The sequence below is a fragment of the Eriocheir sinensis genome, chromosome 13, assembly GCF_024679095.1.
Source record: "Eriocheir sinensis breed Jianghai 21 chromosome 13, ASM2467909v1, whole genome shotgun sequence".
NCBI classification, from domain to species: domain Eukaryota; kingdom Metazoa; phylum Arthropoda; class Malacostraca; order Decapoda; family Varunidae; genus Eriocheir; species Eriocheir sinensis.
In genome coordinates this window covers 2,443,855-2,464,972 of record NC_066521.1, presented here as the reverse complement: position 1 = coordinate 2,464,972, position 21,118 = coordinate 2,443,855, and the positions used below count along the sequence as shown (strand labels likewise).

Genomic DNA, 21,118 nt, shown 5'->3' with positions numbered 1-21,118 from the left:
AACAAGACATTATATAAATCTCTGGTTCTCGGCAAACAGTAGACAAGTATTGTCTGTGACCAACCGTGGGGAAATGTCATTCCAGAGCGTTTATATATCGTTATGGCTGACATGGGGGCCTTTTCGACCTGGACTCTAGATTCTAGGATCAAAGATGAGCTCTGGGAGGGCAGCATGAGCCAATGCAAGATGGCGCCACTGTAAACACTCGCCTGCGCCAGAACGGGCTGGGCCCACCATCAGGACCCACCGGAAGGAAGCCTTGGACCGACCATCAGGATCCACCTGGAAGAAGCCTATCGGCGCAATAGGCAGCAATGTAAAAAAAAAAAAAATTAATCAATCCCAGACGACACAACGCCGTCGTATATATATCAAGGAACTGTCTTTAACCGACAGAAAAACATCTCAACAAACCACTTGTGCCAGGAATCGATATATCCTTGATATATATACCACGGCGTTGTGTCGTCTGGGATTGATTAAAATTCTTTCCGACTGCCCCGAGCGTGAGCGGGACTTCTTTACCTTTCATTCCTCATAAGAGAGTGGGGGCGTCAGGTTGGCTGCTTAAATGCAACCTCTGGCGTGAAGTATTTTAGCACATCAGGTGGCATGGTTGGTATGCGCCTTGATTTCTATTCAGAAAGTACGGGTTCGATTCCTGGCACAAGTGGTTTGTTGAGATGTTTTTCTGTCGGTTAAAGACAGTTCCTAGATATATATACCACGGCGTTGTGTCGTCTGGGATTGATTAAAATTCTTTCCGACTGCCCCGAGCGTGAGCGGGACTTCTTTAACTTTCATTCCTCGTAAGAGGGGGGGGGGGCGTCAGATTGGCTGCTTAAATGCAACCTCTGGCGTGAAGTCTTTTAGCTCATCAGGTGGCATAGTTGGTATGCGCCTTGATTTCTATTCAGAAAGTACGGGTTCGATTCCTGGCACAAGTGGTTTGTTGAGATGTTTTTCTGTCGGTTAAAGACAGTTCCTTGATATATATACCACGGCGTTGTGTCGTCTGGGTTTGATTAAAATTATTTCCGACTGCCCCGAGCGTGAGCGGGACTTCTTTACCTTTCATTCCTCGTAAGAGGGTGGGGGCGTCAGGTTGGCTGCTTAAATGCAACCTCTGGCGTGAAGTCTTTTAGCTCATCAGGTGGCATGGTTGGTATGCGCCTTGATTTCTATTCAGAAAGTACGGGTTCGAATCCTGGCACAAGTGGTTTGTTGATATATATATATATATATATATATATATATATATATATATATATATATATATATATATATATATATATATATATATATATATATATATATATATAAGAACGTAAGGAGTCTGCAAGAGGCTGGTTGGCCTATACAAGGCAGCTCCTGTACACTCAACCCCACCTTACCTCACCATCCATGGCTTTATCTAACCTCTCCTTGAATGTATATATGGTATTGGCACCCACAACATTGCTCCCAAGCCTGTTCCATTCGTCCACCACTCTATTGGTGAACCAATTATTGCCTATGTCTTTGTTGAATCTGAATTTGTCTAACTTAAAACCATTGCCACGCGTTCTACCTGGCTCTTTCACTCTCAAAATTTTATTGACATCCCCTTTGTTAAATCCCTTCATCCATTTATAAACTTCGATCAAGTCTCCTCGCAACCTTCGCCTTTCTAGAGAGTGTAGATTTAACTGCTTTAGCCTGTCTTCATAAGGCAAGTTTCTCACCCCCTGAATCATCTTTGTCATCCTCCTCTGTACAGATTCTAACATCTTGATATCCATTCTATATAGGGGGACCAGAACTGAACTGCATAATCGAGATGAGGTCGAACTAGTGCTAAGTAAAGTTTGAGGATGACTTCAGCGCTCCTATTGCTCACGCTCCTTGAGATGAAACCTAGTACTCTGTTTGCCCGATTTTTAGCCTTAATGCATTGAGCCCTAGGACGGAGGTCAGCGCTCACTAGGACTCCTAAGTCTCTCTCACGCCCAGACCTGCTTAGAGGAGTGTCATTTAAGGAGTAATTGTATAAGGGGTTATTCCTACCTACACTCAAAATGCTACACTTCCCGACATTGAATTCCATCTGCCACTTCCTCGCCCAAGCATATAGTCTGTCAAGCTCAACCTGGAGAACAGTATATATATATATATATATATATATATATATATATATATATATATATATATATATATATATATATATATTATTATTTTTTTTAACAACAAAGGAGGCAGCTCAAGGGCACACACACACACACACAAAAAAAAGGCCGTTAATCGCTGCTCCCATAAAATAATCGGTAGAGGTGACCAAAAGCAAAGTCAAACTCGGGAGGAGAGGTGTCCTGATACCCTCCTCTTGAAAGAGTTCAAGTCGTAGGCAGGAGGAAATACAGATGAAGGAAGATTGTTCCAGAGTTTACCAGCGTGAGGGATGAAAGAGTGAAGATGCTGGTTAACTCTTGCATAAGGGGTTTGGACAGTATAGGGATGAGCATGAGTAGAAAGTCGTGTGCAGCGGGGCCGCGGGAGGAGGGAAGGCATGCAGTTAGCGAAGAGCAGTCAGCATGGAAATATCGATAGAAAATAGAAAGAGAGGCAACATCGCGGCGGAATTTAAGAGGTAGACGACTATCAGTAGGAGGAGAGCTGATGAGACGAAGAGCCTTAGCCTCCACTCTGTCCAGAAGAGCTGTGTGGGTGGAGCCCCCCCCCCACGTGAGATGCATACTCCGCACGAGAGCGGACAAGGCCCTTGTATATGGATAGCAACTAGCGGGGGAGAAGAACTGGCGGAGACGATACAGAACGCCCAACCTCGAGGAAGCTGATTTAGCGAGAGAGGAGACATGAAGTTTCCAGTTGAGATTTTGAGTTAAGGATAGACCGAGGATGTTTAGTGTTGAAGAAGGTGACACCTGAGTGTTGTCGAAGAATAGGGGATAGGTGTTTGGAAGATTGTGTCGAGTTGATAGGTGGAGACATTGAGTTTTTGAGGCATTGAAGGACAAAAGGTTCCTTCTGCCCCAATCGGAAATGATAGTAAGGTCTGAGGTTAAGCGTTCTGCAGCCTCCAGTCTGGAGTTGTGTACTTTTTGTTAAGAGGGTCTTCTATTGAAAGAAGTTGAATAATACAGAGTGGAGTCGTCGGCGTGTGAGTGGACAGGACAGTTTGTTATGGAAAGAAGATCATTGATGAATAACAGGAAGAGAGTGGGTGATAGGACAGAGCCCTATGGAACGCCACTGTTGATAGGTTTAGGGGAAGAGCAGTGACCGTCTACCACCGCAGAGATAGAACGGCCGGAAAGGAAACTGGAGATAAAGGAACAGAGAGAGGGATAGAATACGAAAGAGGGCAGTTTAGAAAGCAAAGACTTGTGCCAGACTCTATCGAAGGGTTTCGATATGTCTAGCGCAACAGAGAAAGTTTCACCGAAACGGCTAAGAGAGGATGACTAAGAGTCAGTTAAGAGAGCAAGAAGATCGCCAGTAGAGCGCCCCTTGCGGAACCCATACTGGCGATCAGATAGAAGGTTAGAAGTGTAAAGGTGCTTTTGAATCTTCCGGTTAAGGATTAATTCAAAAGCTTTAGATAAACATGAAAGTAAAGCTATTGGGCGGTAGTTTGAGGGATTGGAGCTGTCACCCTTCTTAGGCACAGGCTGTACAAAGGCATACTTCCAGCAGAAAGGAAAGATAGATGTTGATAGGCAGAGACGAAAGAGTTTGACCAGGCAGGGTGTCAGCACAGAAGCACAGTTTTTAAGGACAATAGGAGGCACTCCATCAGGTCCATAAGCCTTCTGAGAGTTGAGGCCAGAGAGGGCATAGAAAACATCATTAGGAAGAATCTTAATAACAGGCATAAAGGAGTCAGAGAGGGGATGAGTAGGAGGAATATGCCCAGAATCGTCCAAGGCGGAGTTCTTACAGAAAGTTTGAGCGAAGAGTTCAGCCTTAGAGACAGAAGCCAGAAGCCACGGGAAGAATTAGAAGAAGCAAGGTGTTGACATTTTCTACTTATAAAAGAAGTTTTGGTATGTCGGAGAATAGATTTGGCACGATTCCGGGATGAAATGTATAGATCAAAGTTAGTGGGAGTACGAAGGCTCTGGAACCTTTTATGAGCTGCCTCTCTATCTTTAATAGCACGAGAACAAGCATGATTAAACCAAGGTTTTTTAGCATGAGGAGTAGAGAAAGTACGTGGAATGTATGCCTCCATTCCAGAGACAATTACCTCTGTGATGCGCAGAGCACACACAGAGGGGTCTCTCTCCTGGAAGCAGTAATCATTCCACGGGAAATCGGAAAAGTACATCCTCAGGTCGTCCCACCGAGCTGAAGCAAAATGCCAGAAGCATCGCCTCCTCGGCGGGTCCAGAGGATGTACAGGAGCGATAGAACAGGATACAGAAATAAGGTTATGATCGGAGGAGCCCAACGGAGAGAACAGTTTGACAGAGTAAGCAGAAGGAATAGAGGTAAGGAAGAGGTCTATAATGTTGGGCCTGTCTCCAAGACGGTCGGGAATACGAGTAGGGTGCTGAACCAACTGCTCTAGGTCGTTGAGGAGAGCAAAGTTGTAGGCTTGTTCACCAGGCTGGTCAGTGAAAGAGGATGAAAGCTAAAGATGGTGGTGAACATTGAAATCTCCCAAGATGGAGATTTCAGCGAAGGGAGAGTGAGACAAGATGTGCTCCACTTTAGAATTCAAATAGTCAAAGAATTTTACATAGTTAGTAGAGTTAGGTGAGAGATAAACAGCACAGATGTGTTTAGTAATAGAATAACAATGAAGTCTTAGCCAGATGGTGGAAAATTCAGAAGAGTCAAGATCGTGGGCACGAGAGCAAGTGATGTCGTTGCGCACGTAGGCGCAACATCCAGCTTTGGATTGAAATTTTGGATAAAAATAGTAGGAAGAAACAGAGTAGCGGTTGCTGTCAGTAGCCTCAGAAACCTGTGTTTCGGTGAGGAAGAGAAGATGAGGTTTAGAGGAGAAGAGATGGTGTTCCACAGAATGAAAATTAGAACGAAAACCACGAATGTTACAGAAATTGATAAGGAGGAGGTTCGAGAAGTTATCAGGACACCTCTCAAGTCAGCAGCCAGAAGATGAGTCCTCCCTGGGGGAATTTATGGTCCCCACCCCAGGCGGGGACTCCGAGGCAGTGTTGTTTTTCTCCATTTTGCATTTTGAATTTTGGGAAAAGGTGTGTGTTGTGTGAATGTAGTGTGGTGTAGAAAGAGTCTGTCTTTAGAGAGCATGCTGAACTGCTCTCCGGTGTTGATGAGACAAAAGGGAAACGATTAGTGAGGACATGGGAAGGGTCTTTGAAGGGCTTCAGCACCCTGCTGTCTTCCCATATATCCTCACCGGGAGTAGCTCACGCCCGTTCGGTAGGTGTCATCCTACCTACTCCTCCAGTCTGGAGTCATGTACTTCCTCTTGGGATGGTCTACTATTGAAAGAAGTTGAGTAATGCAGAGTGGAATCGTCGGCGTATGAGTGGACAGGACAGTTTGTTATGGAAAGAAGATCATTGATGAATAACAGGAAGAGAGTGGGTGATAGGACAGAGCCCTGTGGAACACCACTGTTGATAGGTTTAGAGGAAGAACAGTGACCGTCTGCCACCGCAGAGAGAGAACGGCCTGAAAGGAAACTGGAGATAAAGGAACAGAGAGAGGGATAGAAGCCGAAAGAGGACAGTTTAGAAAGTAAAAACTTGTGCCAGACTCTATCGAAGGCTCTCGATATGTCTAGCACAACTGAAAATGTTTCACCAAAACTACTAAGAGAGGATGACCAGGAGTCAGTTAAGAGAGCAAGAAGATCGCCAGTAGAACGCACCTTGCGGAACCCATACTGGCGATAAGATAGAAGGTCAGAAGTGGAAAGGTGCTTTTGAATCTTCCGGTTAAGGACTGATTCAAAAGCTTTAGAGAGACAGGAAAATAAAGCTATAGGGCGGTAGTTTGAGGGATCAGAACGGTCACCCTTCTTAGGCACAGGCTGTACGAAGGAGTACTTCCAGCAGGAAGGAAAAGTAGATGTTGACAGGCAGAGGCGAAAGAGTTTGACCAGGCAGGGTGTCAGCACGGAAGCACAGTTTTTAAGGACAATAAGAGGCACTCCATCAGGTCCATAAGCCTTGTGGGAGTTGAGGCCAGAGAGGGCATAGAAAACATAATTCTTAAGAATCTTAATAACAGGCATGAAGGAGTCAGAGGGGGGATGAGTAAGAGGAATATGCCCAGAATCGTCCAGAGTGGAGTTGTTACAGAAAGCTTGAGTGAAGAGTTCAGCCTTAGAGATAGATGAGACGGCGGTGCCAGAAGTCTCTGGAAGTATTTCAGGAAGCTAGGTGTTGACATTTGCTATGGATAAAGGAGTTTTTGGTAAGTCAAGACTAGATTTGGCAAATTTGGTTAGCGGGAGTTCGAAGGCTCTGGTACCTTTTGTGAGCTGCCTCTCTATCTTTTATAGCACGAGAACAAGCGTGATTAAACCAAGGCTTTTTAGCATGGGGAGTAGAGAAAGTACGTGGAATGTATGTCTTCCTTCCAGAGACAATCACCTCTGGAAGCGCTGGGCACACAAAGAGAGGTATCGCTCCTGGAAGCAGTAGTCATTCCACGGGAAATCGGAAAAGTACATCCTCAGGTCGTCCCACCGAGATGAAGCAAACTGCCAGAAGCATCGCCTCTTCGGTGGGTCCTGAGGATGTATAGGCGCGATAGGACAGGATACAGAAATAAGGTCGTGATTGGAGGAGCCCAACGAAGATAATAGTTTGACATATTAAGCAGAAGGGTTAGAGGTAAGGAAGAGGTCTAGTATGTTAGGCCGGTCTCCAAGACAGTCGGGAATACGTGTGGGATGCTGAACCAACTGCTCTAGATCGTTTAGGAGAGCAAAGTTGTAGGCTTGTTTACTAGGCTGGTCAGTGAAAGAGGATGAAAGCCAAAGCTGGTGGTGAACATTGAAATCTCCCAAAATGGATATTTCAGCGAAGGGAGAGTGGGTCAAGATGTGCTCCACTTTAGAGTTCAAATAGTCAAAGAATTTTACATAGTTAGTAGAGTTAGGTGATAGATAAACAGCACAGATATATTTAGTAATAGAATGACAATGAAGTCTTAGCCAGATGGTGGAAAATTCTGAAGAGTCAAGGTCGTGGGCAAGAGAACAAGTGATGTCGTTGCGCAAGTAGACGCAACATACAGCTTTGGATTGAAAATTAGGATAGAGATAGTAGGAGGGAACAGGGTAGAGATTGCTGTCAGTAGCCTCAGAAACCTGTGTTTCGGTAAGGAATAGAAGGTGAGGTTTAGAGGAGAAGATGGTGTTCCACAGAATAAAAATTAGAACGAAGACCGCGAATGTTGCAGAAACTGATAAGAAAGAGGTTCGAGGAGTTATCAAGACACCTCTCAGGTAGGTAGCCAGAATGGGAGTCATCCCTGGGGGAATATGTGCCCCCCCCCCCCCCCCAGGGCGGGGACTCCGAGGCATGGTTATGGTTCGCCAATTTGAATTTTGGGAAACTGTGTATCTTGTGTGAATGTAGTGTGGTGTGGATAGAGAGAGGACCTGTCTTTAGAGAGCATGCTGAACTACTCTCAGTTGTTGATGAGACAATAGGGAAACGGTTAGTGAGGACATGGGAAGGGTCTTCGGAGGGCTTCAGCACCCTCCTCCCCTTCCATATAATAACTCACCGGGAGTGGCTTGCGCCCGTTCGATAGGTGTCTTCCTACCTACTTCACCTAAATTACTCTTTGTGTTAATCACTCTTTGTGGTATTACCGTAACTACCACCACTTGTTAATTAATTTTATCTGAATGGCTTTAGATTAATAATTCCCAAATAAACGATATGTACAAATGGAATAATTTCAACAACGCTATCAAATTATATGAAACTACGGATGGCGACATCCTCACCACAAGCATGAATAGACTCTGTTCTGTCAACCAGCAAGCCTCCAAACGACAGGACTTTGGTTTTGGCCCAGAAAACCTTCAGTCCCAGAGAATTTGCCTCCTCATGCAGTACATCGAAAGCCATTACCTGGACCTCCAGCTATTCCACGACAATCACAGCATTGTCACTTAAAACACGATTATTGACATAGGTGTCGCCAATAAATACTCTGCAACGACTTTGATCAGCAATTTTGCCTAGTGATGGAACAAGGGCGCATCCTTGCACCACTCCTGAATTAACAGAGAAGCCGGAAATACTTCCCCAACACTTCACAGCACTCTCAGTCCCAGAGTAGAGGCCGGTCATCAGGTCAATAATCCTTGCAGGAAAAAATATATATTATCCAGTGTCTCTCGAGGGAACGCCACACCTAGACCCTGAGCGTTCTCCAATGCACTCCGGCAGCTTTGAGAGTTAAAGTTTAAAAGTATCCCGCACTCTCCTGTGTGATCGAAAGTCCCAAGCACTTCAAACCGAACTGATACGGCAACTGCATACTCCTGAGAAGGCGCCTAGTCCCTCAGTTTCTCACAATGGAAACCTGGTGGGTTGCATCTTTAGAATTTGTTGGATTTGATGCATATCCTCAGTTTTCAATCAACAAGTCTATGGTTGGTCTTTAAGAACTCAGCAATCCGGAAAACTCTTTAGTTCTGGAGGATCCTCTAACGAATCATGAAAGAGAGAATAGACGGGGTGGAGGCGTTAGCTTTTATATCCACAACTCTCTCCATCCAGTATCCGTGAAAACAGATATTATAACCAATGTAGACACGGTCTTCATTGAAATTAAAAATATATCTCGTAAAATAGTAATTGGACTTATCTACAGACCGCCAGGGCAGACTCTTGATATCGACCACACATTACGTGAATTATTATTAGAAACAAGTAGCAGTTGCGAGGCAGTAATTGTTGGGGACTTTATCTTGCCATTGAAAAGTTGGGGTGAACCGTTGAACTGTCATACAGGGCTCGACCTGTACACAAATTTACTAAAAAGTGATTCACATCAACACGTTCAAGAACCGACTCGGGAAAATAATACACTTGACCTTATCTTTTCAACGACATCTGATATAGTTAACGAAGTAAATGTTGGTCCAATTTTTTGTTCTAGCGATCACCAAACAATCACATTCAGCATCAATATGAAAGAAAGTAAAGTAACTCCTAGTAAAGAAAAGGTGCCTGATTATCAGAGAGCGAATTTCGAAAGACTCCGATCAATTCTAAATAATTCTGACTGGACTGAAATCTCGGCAGAAACAGATATTGATAAATCTTTGGGGGCCTTCACCACAATATTGAACAATGCCATAAGCATATGCGTACTCTATCGTAACAGACGTTAAGCTTTTAAGAAGAAACCCAAATGGTGGAATAACGAAATTCAAAATAGCCTATCTTTTAAAAAACGCGTATACAGTAGATACATATCAACTCAGAGTGAGGCTGATAAACTAGAGTTGGACAGAATTCGCCGCGAAACCAAGAAATTAATAAAACGATGCAAGACAAATCTTGAAGAATAGATAGCGGAAACGAGTAAATCTAATCCTAAAGAATTTTTTAGCTATGTAAATAATAAAAAGTCACTCACTTATGGTATCGGACCGCTTGCTAATGATAATGGTAACTACACGAACGATGAAAATTAAATGGCTACAATCCTAAATAGCTTATTCGCATCCGTATTTACCGACGAAGATTGTTTATCACCTCAACAGCCGGAGGTTAGAAGGACCGAAAAGATGTTAAGTGGCGTGCTCATCGTAGAAAGTGACATTTTACGCACAATTGAAGAGAATAAAGTAAGCAAAGCTCCTGGTCCAGACAAAATTACCCCTAGGGTCTTAAAAGAAATCAAACATCAAATTTGCAAACCGCTCTCCATCATATTCAATAAATCTTTAACAGCTGGAAAAGTTCCGTCGGATTGGAAACTAGCAAATGTCACACTGATTTTCAAAAAGGGGGACAAGTCTCATCCCGGAAACTATCGACCAATTACCCTGACATCGATTGTTAGTAAGTTAATGGAGACTATCATTCGCGACAATATGGTGAAATTCTTCGAAGAAAATAATATAATAAATAATTCGCAACATGGCTTCCGAATTAAATGTTCGCGTTTAACTAACTTACTTGTATTTTTTCATTATATTATTGAGGTGTTCGATGAAAGCAGATCAGTAGATATCATATATCTGGATTTTCAAAAGGCATTTGATAAGGTCCCCCACCAAGGATTGCTCAGCAAACTATTGGCGCACGGTATCTCGGGTAACATTAACAATGGACTGGCTCTCTGAGCGGAAACAGAGAGTAGTTCTAAACGGTGTTATATCTAACTGGCTCGATGTCAGAAGCGGCGTACCTCAAGGCTCAGTGCTTGGCCCCATGCTCTTCTTAATTTATGTTAATGATATCGATGATGGGCTCACTTGTAAAGTATCAAAATTTGCTGATGACACAAAAATTGCGAGTAAAGTAACTGTGACACTAGACAAAGAAGCTTAACAATCAGATCTAGATCGACTTGCACGTTGGGCCAGTCAATGGCAAATTAAATTTAACGTTGACAAATGTAAAGTGTTGCACATCGGAAAAAATAACAATCGCGTTCGGTACGTAATGAATGGCCAAAAACTTTCTGCAGTAAGTAAAGAAAAGGATATTGGAATCACTATATCAAGCGATTTAAAGCCCGGTCAGCATTGTTCAGAGGTTGTTAAAACTGCAAACAAATTGGTTGGCTTTATCGGACGAGTCTTTAATAATAAATCAGTAAAAGTAATATTAAAACTGTATAATTTGTTGGTTCGACCCCATCTAGAGTACTGTGTACAGTTTTGGTCTCCCAATTACAGAAAAGCCATAGAAAAGTTGAAACGGGTTCAACGAAGAGTAACAAAGATGATTCCTAGGTTGAGAAATTTATCATATGAACAAAGGCTTAAAGAAGTAAATTTATTCAGCCTATCAAAACGAAGAATGCGAGGCGATCTAATAGAAGTGTTTAAAATGTTTAAAGGATTCAGTGAAATTAATGCGGAAGATTACTTTACAATTGATCGATCAAATAGAAGAAGAAATCACAATTTGAAGATAAATAGTAAAAGATTATCGTCGCACGAAGCTAAACACTTCTTCTTTAATCGAGTTGTTAATGTTTGGAACTCTCTACCATGTGATGTCGTTGATAGTACAACAGTTACGGCCTTCAATAATAGATTAGACAAGTATTTTGAATCCAACCAGCAAGTAAGATATTACTTATTGTCGTAATAACGTTAAGTTCTTTCGAATACTGGTGTCCTTGTCCGCTTTTATCGCCCGGTTAGTGGTAGCAGTAATGGTAGTTCTTTCCTCTTTTCTACATAATTTCCATGCAGTTTTTCCATGCTGCATGCTTCTTTTTCCTTTCCTGCCAGCTTTGGCTGGAGGGATGGGGGGGTGGGGAGGAGCCTTCGCCTTTGCTGTCCTTCATCTTCCACCTTTGATTAGATAGCTAGTGTAGCTTGTCACAAACAGCCTCGTGAGGACAAGCAGGTCTGCTGTTGTTTGTTCTTCCTTTGTGTTCCTTTGTGTGAATACTAACAAGGATGTGGTCGATCTCCTTTGCCACACCACCAGCATTGCTATACCAAGTCCAGCGGCAAGGTTCCAGATTGGCGTAGGACATCTCTCTCTCCTCAACTTCGTACATTTCGGTAAGGGTGTACACTGCAATTGGGGATATGAAGTCCAGGGTTTGTTCTATCTCACCAGCGTCATACGCTCATCTACCGGAGTAACCTTAATGACAGAAGACAGAAGTCGGCTAGAAATGTCTATAGCTACTCCTGCAAGGAGCACCATCCCTCCCACCAGTAATAGGTATAGTCCCCACTAATGATCTCACCATTGACTGGTCTCTTCGTCTCAGAGAGCACCTTTGTATCCACTCTCAGCCTCTTGAGCTCAGCTGATAGATAGGGTATTCGCTGGTCATCCGAGATAACTCATATAGAAAAAAGGTATCCCTGTGTAATATGGGATTTATTTCCCATCATTCACCACATCTCCGTGCCACGAAACACAATAGATATTGATTTCATTCGGTCAGCGGGAAGCAAACATTTACGATCAGGGTTTGAACCCGCGACCAGCCCGACATAAATCAAACACTCCACTATTCTGCTTAAGAGACGTCTCCCTTGCCAAGTTGTTTTTTTACGGGTATTTAGATTCCGTGTGTTGACTTTAGTTGCACATTTTAATTATTTAAGAACTTATCGAAGAAACTGTGCCATCCATCTTACAGTTCTCAACACAGGGAAGACACAACACAACACAGGGACCAGGGTAAGATGCTCCCCGCGTAGCCATGCACCCAATTGCAATGCGAGGTTCTTTTATTCACCTCCGACCACAGTGGTGGGAGCTGAAAACGCTATTGATTAATCCACAATTGAATATAAAGTGTTTAAATACAGTAGATAAACTGCATTATGCCGAGGGCCCGGGGTCGATCCCTGGCACTCAGTGATGTACATCTCGAGATTTTTCACTGCGTTATTGCAGTTTCTAAAATGCATCAAAATTTACCATGGAAATGGTTGATAACACATTATAGGAGTGGTTATCTGTGAAGGGGACCGTAAATGTTCCCAAGTCAGACTTCACATTTGATAATGACCGAAATATATTATGTCCTGATAGATTTTCCAGCTTATTCTTTACCATCTGCAATTCGCGGCTTTCGTTCTAGTTTCCATTGTGTGGACCTTATAATGGAAATTCTGTGGAAGTGGAGGCAGTGGCCGAGTGGTCAGCGTGCGTGTCCTTGAATTTATCAATCTTCTTCATACTCTCAATCGTATAGGTAGTCGAGGCCGGTCACACTCATATACGCGGGGCTAAGCTCGATGTTTTTTTCACATATTTTCAATTTTCTACCAATTCATCGTTCACAGGCGCCTCACTTCCTCCTACCTCCCCAGCCCCGGAATTTCTTCTAATCAGAGAAAGAGGCCATTCCCTGAGGACAAGTGACTCCTCTCTCTCTCTCTCTCTCTCTCTCTCTCTCTCTCTCTCTCTCTCTCTCGCTTCCATTTCACATCTGTGTCATACACACACACAAACAAACACACACACACCTCATTTTTTATGTGTGTGTGTGTGTGTGTGTGTGTGTGTGTGTGTGTGTGATAGCCTATGGCGCCGGCAGGCTTTCTACAGCTTCCTGGTGGTCGGCCCCAGCCCGTCATGGCGCAGGCAATTTTTATAGCGGACCCATTTATCTTGGCTCTTGCTGCCCCCCGGAACTCAGTCTTGATTCACTTGGACGGTTTCTTCTAGAGTCCGGGTTGATGGGTGGTCTTCAGGACAGCAGGTGGGTAGTCTTAGGCCACTCGGTGGTGACTGAAAAATCCCAAGTGGTAGCGACCGGATTCGAACCCGTGTGGTCCAGAACTCTGTGAATGTGAGGCCCGCACGCTAACCACTTAGCCATCACCTACCCTAATGTGTGTGTGTGTGTGTGTGTGTGTGTGTGTGTGTGTGTAGACCTAAAAATAAAATAGAAAAGACATGAGAGTCCTACGGTTAATATGAATGCTACTATAGTTTTTTGTTATATTTTTTTTATAAATTTAATATATTTCTCCAGCTTTTTACTTTTTATGTCATTTCTTGCTGATCTCCTACTCTTTCCTCCCTTCTCCTTTTCCCTCCCTCCCGCCTCATTAGATTTTACATTCCCTCCCACTTCTCCCCCAATGCCCCGCCTCCTCCTCATTAGACTCCAGTTTGTTTCAAAGCTTAGAAACATCATTTTACCTTAATTTCCCTGTCCTTTCATCTCTTCACTGCAATCCTCTCTCTCTCTCTCTCTCTCTTTCATATTCAGTGACACCATAAATATACCTTTAGTACGGTACAATGTGTGTGAGTGTCTATGCCTCTGTGTGTGTGTGTGTGTGTGTGTTTGAGCAAAGGAATTCTGAAATTCCAGGAAGTGCAGAGAGAGAGAGAGAGAGAGAGAGAGAGAGAGAGAGAGAGAGAGAATCTTCTTTCGTCAACACAGGTGTGGGGTGATTAACTTCTAATCCTGGCTATTGCTTCGGGCAACACCCTCAGTTAAAAGGTGTGTTTTTTCTCTCTTCTCGCGCTTCCTCCCAACTTCACCATCGGTGATCGATTTATAAGAGTTATTTCCTTACCTTAGCGGTCATCCCTCTCCCTACTTCCTTAGCTTCCATCCTTCTCTCTCTCTCTCTCTCTCTCTCTCTCTCTCTCTCTCTCTCTCTCTCTCTCTCTCTCTCTCTCTCTCAAGCCTTCCCGTCTTAATCCACACTCCTATTGTCTCCTGGGACGTGCAGGTGTGTGTAGGAAGAGTAGGGTGGGATGGGGAGAGGTCGTAGTGGTAGACTGAGCGTACTTCAAAGGAAAGGCTGAGGAAGTGGGAAATCTGCCTCCTGCCCAGCCCCGCGTGTACGAGTGTAGCTGGCCTCGACTGTCACAACATGCCTGCCGGGCCTGTTCCACTGAACCACCACTCTTGTTGGTCACCCAATTGTTGCCTGTTTTTGTTGAATCTGAATTTATCCAACTTTAACCCACTGCCACGTGTCCTACCCGGCTCTTTTACCCCTCAAAAACTTTTGCTTTACACTGTGTTATTATTTTATTATTATTTTTAAATACGGTCACAGGGAGGGAACACTACTGACTGAGAAAAGATATAAAAACTAATATCATTAAAATTATAACAATTATTAACATTGGAAGCTACAAGTACCTGGTGGACACGGATCAGGAGACAGGGAGGCCTCTCCGTCAGGTGAAGGGGTGGTGACGGACGGCGTTGAACAGTCCACCTCCTCAACTACCGGCTCGCCTGTAAAGGTGGTGATGTTCCACGAGTACTGCATGTCACTGTGGCAGTTGTCAGAACACACACTTTGGAGGGCGACTCTGGAAGAAGGATTCACCAGCAGACCGTCGAAGGTTGGCATGCAGAGTTTGGGATCAGCGCACCTGTGGAGGAATGAGAACAGGATTTAGGGCGTCACTTGGAACAATAACAGGGAGTAGGTAGGAGGTAGGGAATAGTTAGGGACGGGGCTTGAAGCGGGATCGGCTGCACCACCTACGAAGGTAGTTTGCCTGCCTTGGAAGGGTTCGGTGTCCGCCGACCTCGTGGACCAAGAGCTCCCTTTCATTATCGGTAGAGGAAGCTAACCGGTGAAGTCGTATTTACCCGCCCTTTCACCACTTAGGTCTTAGGATATAGCTAGTGCCTCCCCACGTGTATGCTGTGCGTGGCGCCCAGTATACTCCCCACACGTGGCTCGTGTGAATCAACTATTATTACCGAATCTTTGTGAGTGCCCGGTTTAACTAATCCGTGTTGTCGTCATACACAAGTGATACACTTACACCAACACCCAACCATATACGTATTTTTTTTCATCACTATATACGAGTGTTCTGCTGCGACCCAAAGGTGGGTAGAATCCTGTGAGTGAGCCCCAGAAGGTACTGTTAATCAGTTTATAAGAGCCTGGATAGACTTAGCAGGCTACTGGTGGATGAGCTTATGCTCAATCCATGCAAACCGAGCCCTGTATTCCGACAGCTAGCCGGATCCCGACCCGACAGTCCCCTGGACAGTGAACTAGGAAATAAGAGCAGCAACAATAAATTGATGAAAGACAAAAAAGTTATAAGTAATGGCTGTGTGCGAAACAAGAACAAAGAAAGAATGACAAAAGAAAATCCATGAAGATTTTAGTACATCTACAAAGGGAACAAAGAAGAACGCTTTGGAAGTGACTGTGAGTTTAAGTAGAGTGGGTCAAGTGATATACAACAATGGAAATATATTAAATGTATCGTTATAAATAAAACCTGTGGGAATAAGTTACCTCATGGTGTATGCACCCCCACAAGGAAAAGTAAGTAAGACAAATAAGACTTATATAATGAGCATCAAAAATCTTGTGATCAAGCCAAATATAGTAACAATGTTATCATATTTGGCGACTGTAATGGACATGTAGGAATAGCGTCGAGAGAGTAGAGGGAGCATTTAATGTTTTAATCAGAAATGGAGAAGGAATGAAAATAATAGATTTGTGTGAGGAATACGTAATCAGTAATGAATACTTTTTTTTTGTCTACATAAAGTCACAATTGATCATGGTACAGATGGAATGTGGCAGAGCAGCAAAACACAGACTGCTCAATAACTGATATGTTTCTAGCGAACAACAAAAACTTATTTGATGAAGTGAAAGCAATACCCTCTTTCTCGCTTGACTCGGATCCTTGCAAAATTAGGACCGATAAGAAAAATAAAAGAGCAAGAAGATAAAATTACTAAAAACTGAGAACTTAAAAACAAATCACGTCAAAGAAAGGAAACAGCAGAGACAGCACCAGGAGATGAAAGTGAAGGAAAAGGTGTGGAGGAAGACTGGAGATACTTAAACGAAAATGTAACCAAAATAACAGAGAAAGTAGTTGGAGTTAAAGTAAAATAGGGAACAAAGAAAAAGTGCAAGGCATGGAGTCCACAAGTTAAAGAGGCAATAAATAAGACAATAAGAACTTTTAGTAGGGTTCTTACGGGACATTCGCTGCACCAGGCTTGATGCAAGTGTGGACATGGCCTAATCATATGTAATTTTGTAATTGATTTCATGTAAGATTAACACCCTCCACAGATTGTTTCTATATTATGTGTTCTTAGATTTAGAATAGTATGTCAAGACACCTCCATCCGAAATTGACCTTTGTTTAATTCTCTCTTTAATATAAAATATGCATGCATGTATGTAGAGAACATGCAGAGCAACTACCTTTTGTAAATGAAACACATAAAAGGCAACTATAGAGTACACGAAAAGGATCTGTGGAAAAAAAAGCCGTCTCTCCTACAATATCAATATCAATTACACCTACAATTGTGATGCCATTTCCTTGTCTTCTGTAAACCTGATCACTATTATATGAAGAGGTAAGTTACAGGTACAGTTAGTTGGTGTTGAGCCTGCGGAGGCGAAAAAGAAAAAGAAAGGGTTCCCACAGACCCACATTCAGTCTCTCATAATCTATGCTTATGGCAGAACAAACACTTCCTTACACAAGCACAATCTTCTATCAAACTGTATTACAATTATCATCTAAGATTATATTACCACCTACTTTATGTCGATGGATGGAGGGCTTAACTTCATGACCTCAACCAACACTCGTGCCACTGCGAAGCGCGTATCCTTCTTTATCATGACTTGTATCTCGTAGGTCTTGTCGGGATGCGTGAAGGAAGAGGTGTCGAGGTTAAGGAGGCCCAAGGAATAATCGAGGGTACCTGTGGTGAAAAGTGTCAGAGAGAGGCTTGCTGATTTATATTAGGTCTTTCAATATTTAATCATAAACTTTACCAGTTTACCACATTAACCCTAGTTCGGATTTGTATGGCAAAATCTTGTTTACACGCATTAGGTTTGTGTGGCGAAAGGTGTTGCGCGCCTTAGGACTGTCCGTCCAGGAGTCTTCAGCCAAGCATGTGGTGTGACAGTGAGAGGTGTGTCGCTGTGCTCAGATATTTATTTCCGATTTTAAGGCCTAAAATGCAAGATTTTGGATCAGGTGACCGATAATGTAATATTTTTGACTCGTGAATGTGATTTATTGAATGATTTTTTTTTCAAGTTTGCAGATATATTGCAGGTAATACCAGACTGATTTCATGTGTTAAAGACCCCCAAATGGAGACCAGAAAGTATAAACGTAATGTAACTGCAGACTGGGAAGAGGTTATCAAATTATTTGATGAACTGATGGAAAGCAATGAGAGATCAATCAATCAATGGGGTCATACGCCGAGGGGCGTGTCGCCTAGCCGACACTACGACGCCAAGTCCAAGGGTCCCTCCGGGCGAGTCTCCATGCAGACCTTCGCATCCTGAGTACCTTCTGGCAGGATATATCGAATTGCTCAAGTTCCGAACTCCGTGGGCGTCCCCTTGGCATTCTCCACTCAGGATTATCTCTTATAGAAACAACTCGATGAATAGGATAAGCTTCTTGGTAACGTGTCACATGTCCATATAGCCGGAGTTGGCGTTGACGGACGGTTTTTTAATAGTTTTATATTATAGTTTATTTTGTTTTATATTCAGCGCCAGATGATCTTGCAGTTGTGGCGCCGAGAAATGAACTCCCCAATAATCAATCAATCAATCACCATTGTTATATACTACGCTACCAAGGCATGTGAAATTTTCCGAGATGTCAATGTCCTTGCCACACGCACGTACAGACTGTACTGTTTCATCTAGCAAACCTCCAAACACCTGTACCTTGCTTTGGCCGAAGAGACCTGAAGTCCCAAGGGCTTCACCTCGTGCAGTGCCTCGAAAGCAATCACCCACACCTCCATCGACTCCGCCATGATTAGTGCATCATCGGCAAAAACAAGGTCGGTGACCCTGGTATTGGCAATGGATGTTCCACATTTTTTTTTTTTTTTTTTTTTTTTACGTCTTGGCCTATTGCGCCGGTAGGCTTCTTCCCGGTGGATCTTGATGGTCGGTCCAAGGCTTCTTCCCGGTGGGTCCTGATGGCCGGTCCGGCCCGTTCTGGCGCAGGCGAGTGTTTATAGTGGCGCCATCTTGCATTGGCTCATGCTGCCCTCCCGGAGGTCATCTTTAATCCTAGAATCTAGAGTCCGGGTTGATAAGTGGTCTTCTGAACAGCATGTGTGTAGTTTTAAGCCACTTGGCGGTGACTGAAAAATCCCAGCTTGGTAGCACCGGTCGGGGATTGAACTCGTGTCCTCCTGAACGCGGGGCCGTCTTGCTATCTGTTCAGCCACCGCCTACCAAAATGACTCTGGTCCTCAACTCTGCCTAGTTCTCAATCCATACAAGTGTTGAAAAGGGATGGGGCCTCACTCCCACATTCACGGGAAAGAAGCCGGAGAAGCCCCCCCCCCCCACCCCCCCACACACACTTCACAGCACTCTCAATCCAAAAATACGGGCCTGTCAGCAAACTAATAATCTTTGCAGGAATACCACGGAGTCGCAGGAGATCCGAGAGTGCCTCTCGATACACTGAGTCAAACGCCTTCTTGAGATCGACATAGGCTCCAAGCATCCATTGTCACAACTCACGTCGGCGCTTCACCAGTACGCGAAACGCCAGGATACGGTCAGTTGTTGACTTACCAGGCGTGAAGTTTCAGCATCTGGATGAGAATTCGCATCAGCAATAGGTGGGCAAGCACCGTGCCTGGCACACTGAGCAATGTAATACCACAGTAGTTGTTTCTATCTTGACGGTCCCCTTTCCCTTTCCAGATAGGGACGACCAGCCCCCTCTTCCACTAGGGAGGAATGATACCAGACTGCCATACGACAGTCAAGACCGCATGCAACCCGCGGATCATTACCTCACCTCCTGCTTGAGCAGCTCCGCACTGATGTTACAGATGCCAAGTGCCTATCTACCCCTCATCTTTGCCATAGCCTCTCTGACTTCAGCAAGAGAGGGCGGACTTTCATTGATGGGTGGATCAGCAGCCACCACCAGCAACCTAGCAACTGGAATCTGCCCACTTGGAGGGTCTGCCGTGTACAACTGCTCAAATTACTCAGCCCAACGAACCCTCTGCCCATCCATGTCCGACACAAGGCAGCCGCCAGCTGTTCGGATGGCACTTACCTGAGAAGGAGACTTGGAGCGGAGCTTCTTCAGGGCTTGGTAAGCAAGTAGGAGGGCATTTGCATTTAAATGTCCCTCGACTTCCTCAGCTAGACCCATGACATACCTCTCCTTTGTTCTCGTCAGGAGAGCTCTAGTCCTAGCCCTGTATTGGTCTCCGCCGAGGCGAATCCACTCCTAGATCCCAGGCGCTCTCTAATGCACTCCTTGGCAGCTTGAGTCTCACGTTTGAAAGTATCCCACATTATCACTGTATCACAGTGCAGCAGCAGCCAAGAGAGGGGTACGGGACGAGGTTCCGCGCGCCGCGTTCTACACCGACATCTAGCTGACTCAGTCGCTATTACGTCATCACACATTTTTTTACGTCTTCGCCTGTGGCGCCGGTAGGCTTTCGTAGTAGGGCCTGATGGTCGGCCCCAGCCCGTTGTGGTGCAGGCATGTGTTTATAGCGGTGCCATCTTGCATCGGCTCATGCTGCCCCCAGGAGCTCATTTTTTATCCTAGATCTAGAGTCCGGGTTGATATAGGTGGTCTTCTGGACACCATGTCAGTAGTCTTAGGCCACTCGGCAGTGACTGAAAAATCCCAGCTTGCCTGATACGACCACACCCTAGCCTCCAGCCACTTCCTGCGACCCTACTGTTGTATCAGAAGGAGCATAGGCCCTCGCGCCCACAGCAAACATCATTCAAATGGCCTGCTTCCCTTCTAGCCTCTATGCCATCGAGATCGCCATCGCCTCACCCTGGATCTCCCACTAACATGTCATACAAACCAGATGACCCAGTCTACGCCACCGGGCATATTCTTTTTTCGCCCCATTCCGGTGCTGCTTCTCCTGCTTCGCGTGTCGCTATACTATGTTCGTAGCATGAAGTCGGATCAAGGTGTGGCAGATTCTGGAATTCCCATGAGTGCCGCCCAGCCAGTTCGACCACCAATTATCAGATTAGCACTTTCTCCCTACCTACCCACCCACAACACGGGGGAGGGACCTAAGGGGACACGCCGACCACCACCACTACCACGACTACCACCACCACCACCACCACCACAACGTGGCAACATGGGAAAAATCCCTGCCACATGTCATAAAATTTATACAAATCGTTGTTATAATCCTAAACATCCACACTCATTGTACTATGCAGCTTCCTTTACTATATACAGAATAAGAAGAAAAAAATATAACTTTCAAATAGCACATAGATGGGAAATAAGAGACAGACGCATGTACGAAGGTTATTTTGGCAGCATGGCTAGAGGTACACCACCATCTAAGCCCCACCCTGAACTGACTTCATGCTCTGAACAGAGTATAGTGGTGAAGCTCGCAGGGGAAGGGAGCGGCGTCGTGACAGCCCTCAAGGCCGACGCGTACGACT

General features: G+C 44.5%; 1 protein-coding gene across 1 annotated transcript in view; it reads right to left on the bottom strand.

Annotated features, from left to right (window-relative positions):
• The window catches only part of LOC126997872 (polycystin family receptor for egg jelly-like), a 345,158-nt gene that overhangs the window by 185,624 nt on the left and 138,416 nt on the right, over positions 1 to 21,118 (bottom strand). The window contains exons 16-17 of the mRNA XM_050859085.1: positions 17,205 to 17,370; positions 14,794 to 15,032 (exon numbers count right to left, since the gene is read on the bottom strand). Of these exons, the coding sequence (XP_050715042.1) occupies positions 14,794 to 15,032; positions 17,205 to 17,370 (405 nt within the window). The remainder of the gene's footprint in view (positions 1 to 14,793; positions 15,033 to 17,204; positions 17,371 to 21,118) is intronic.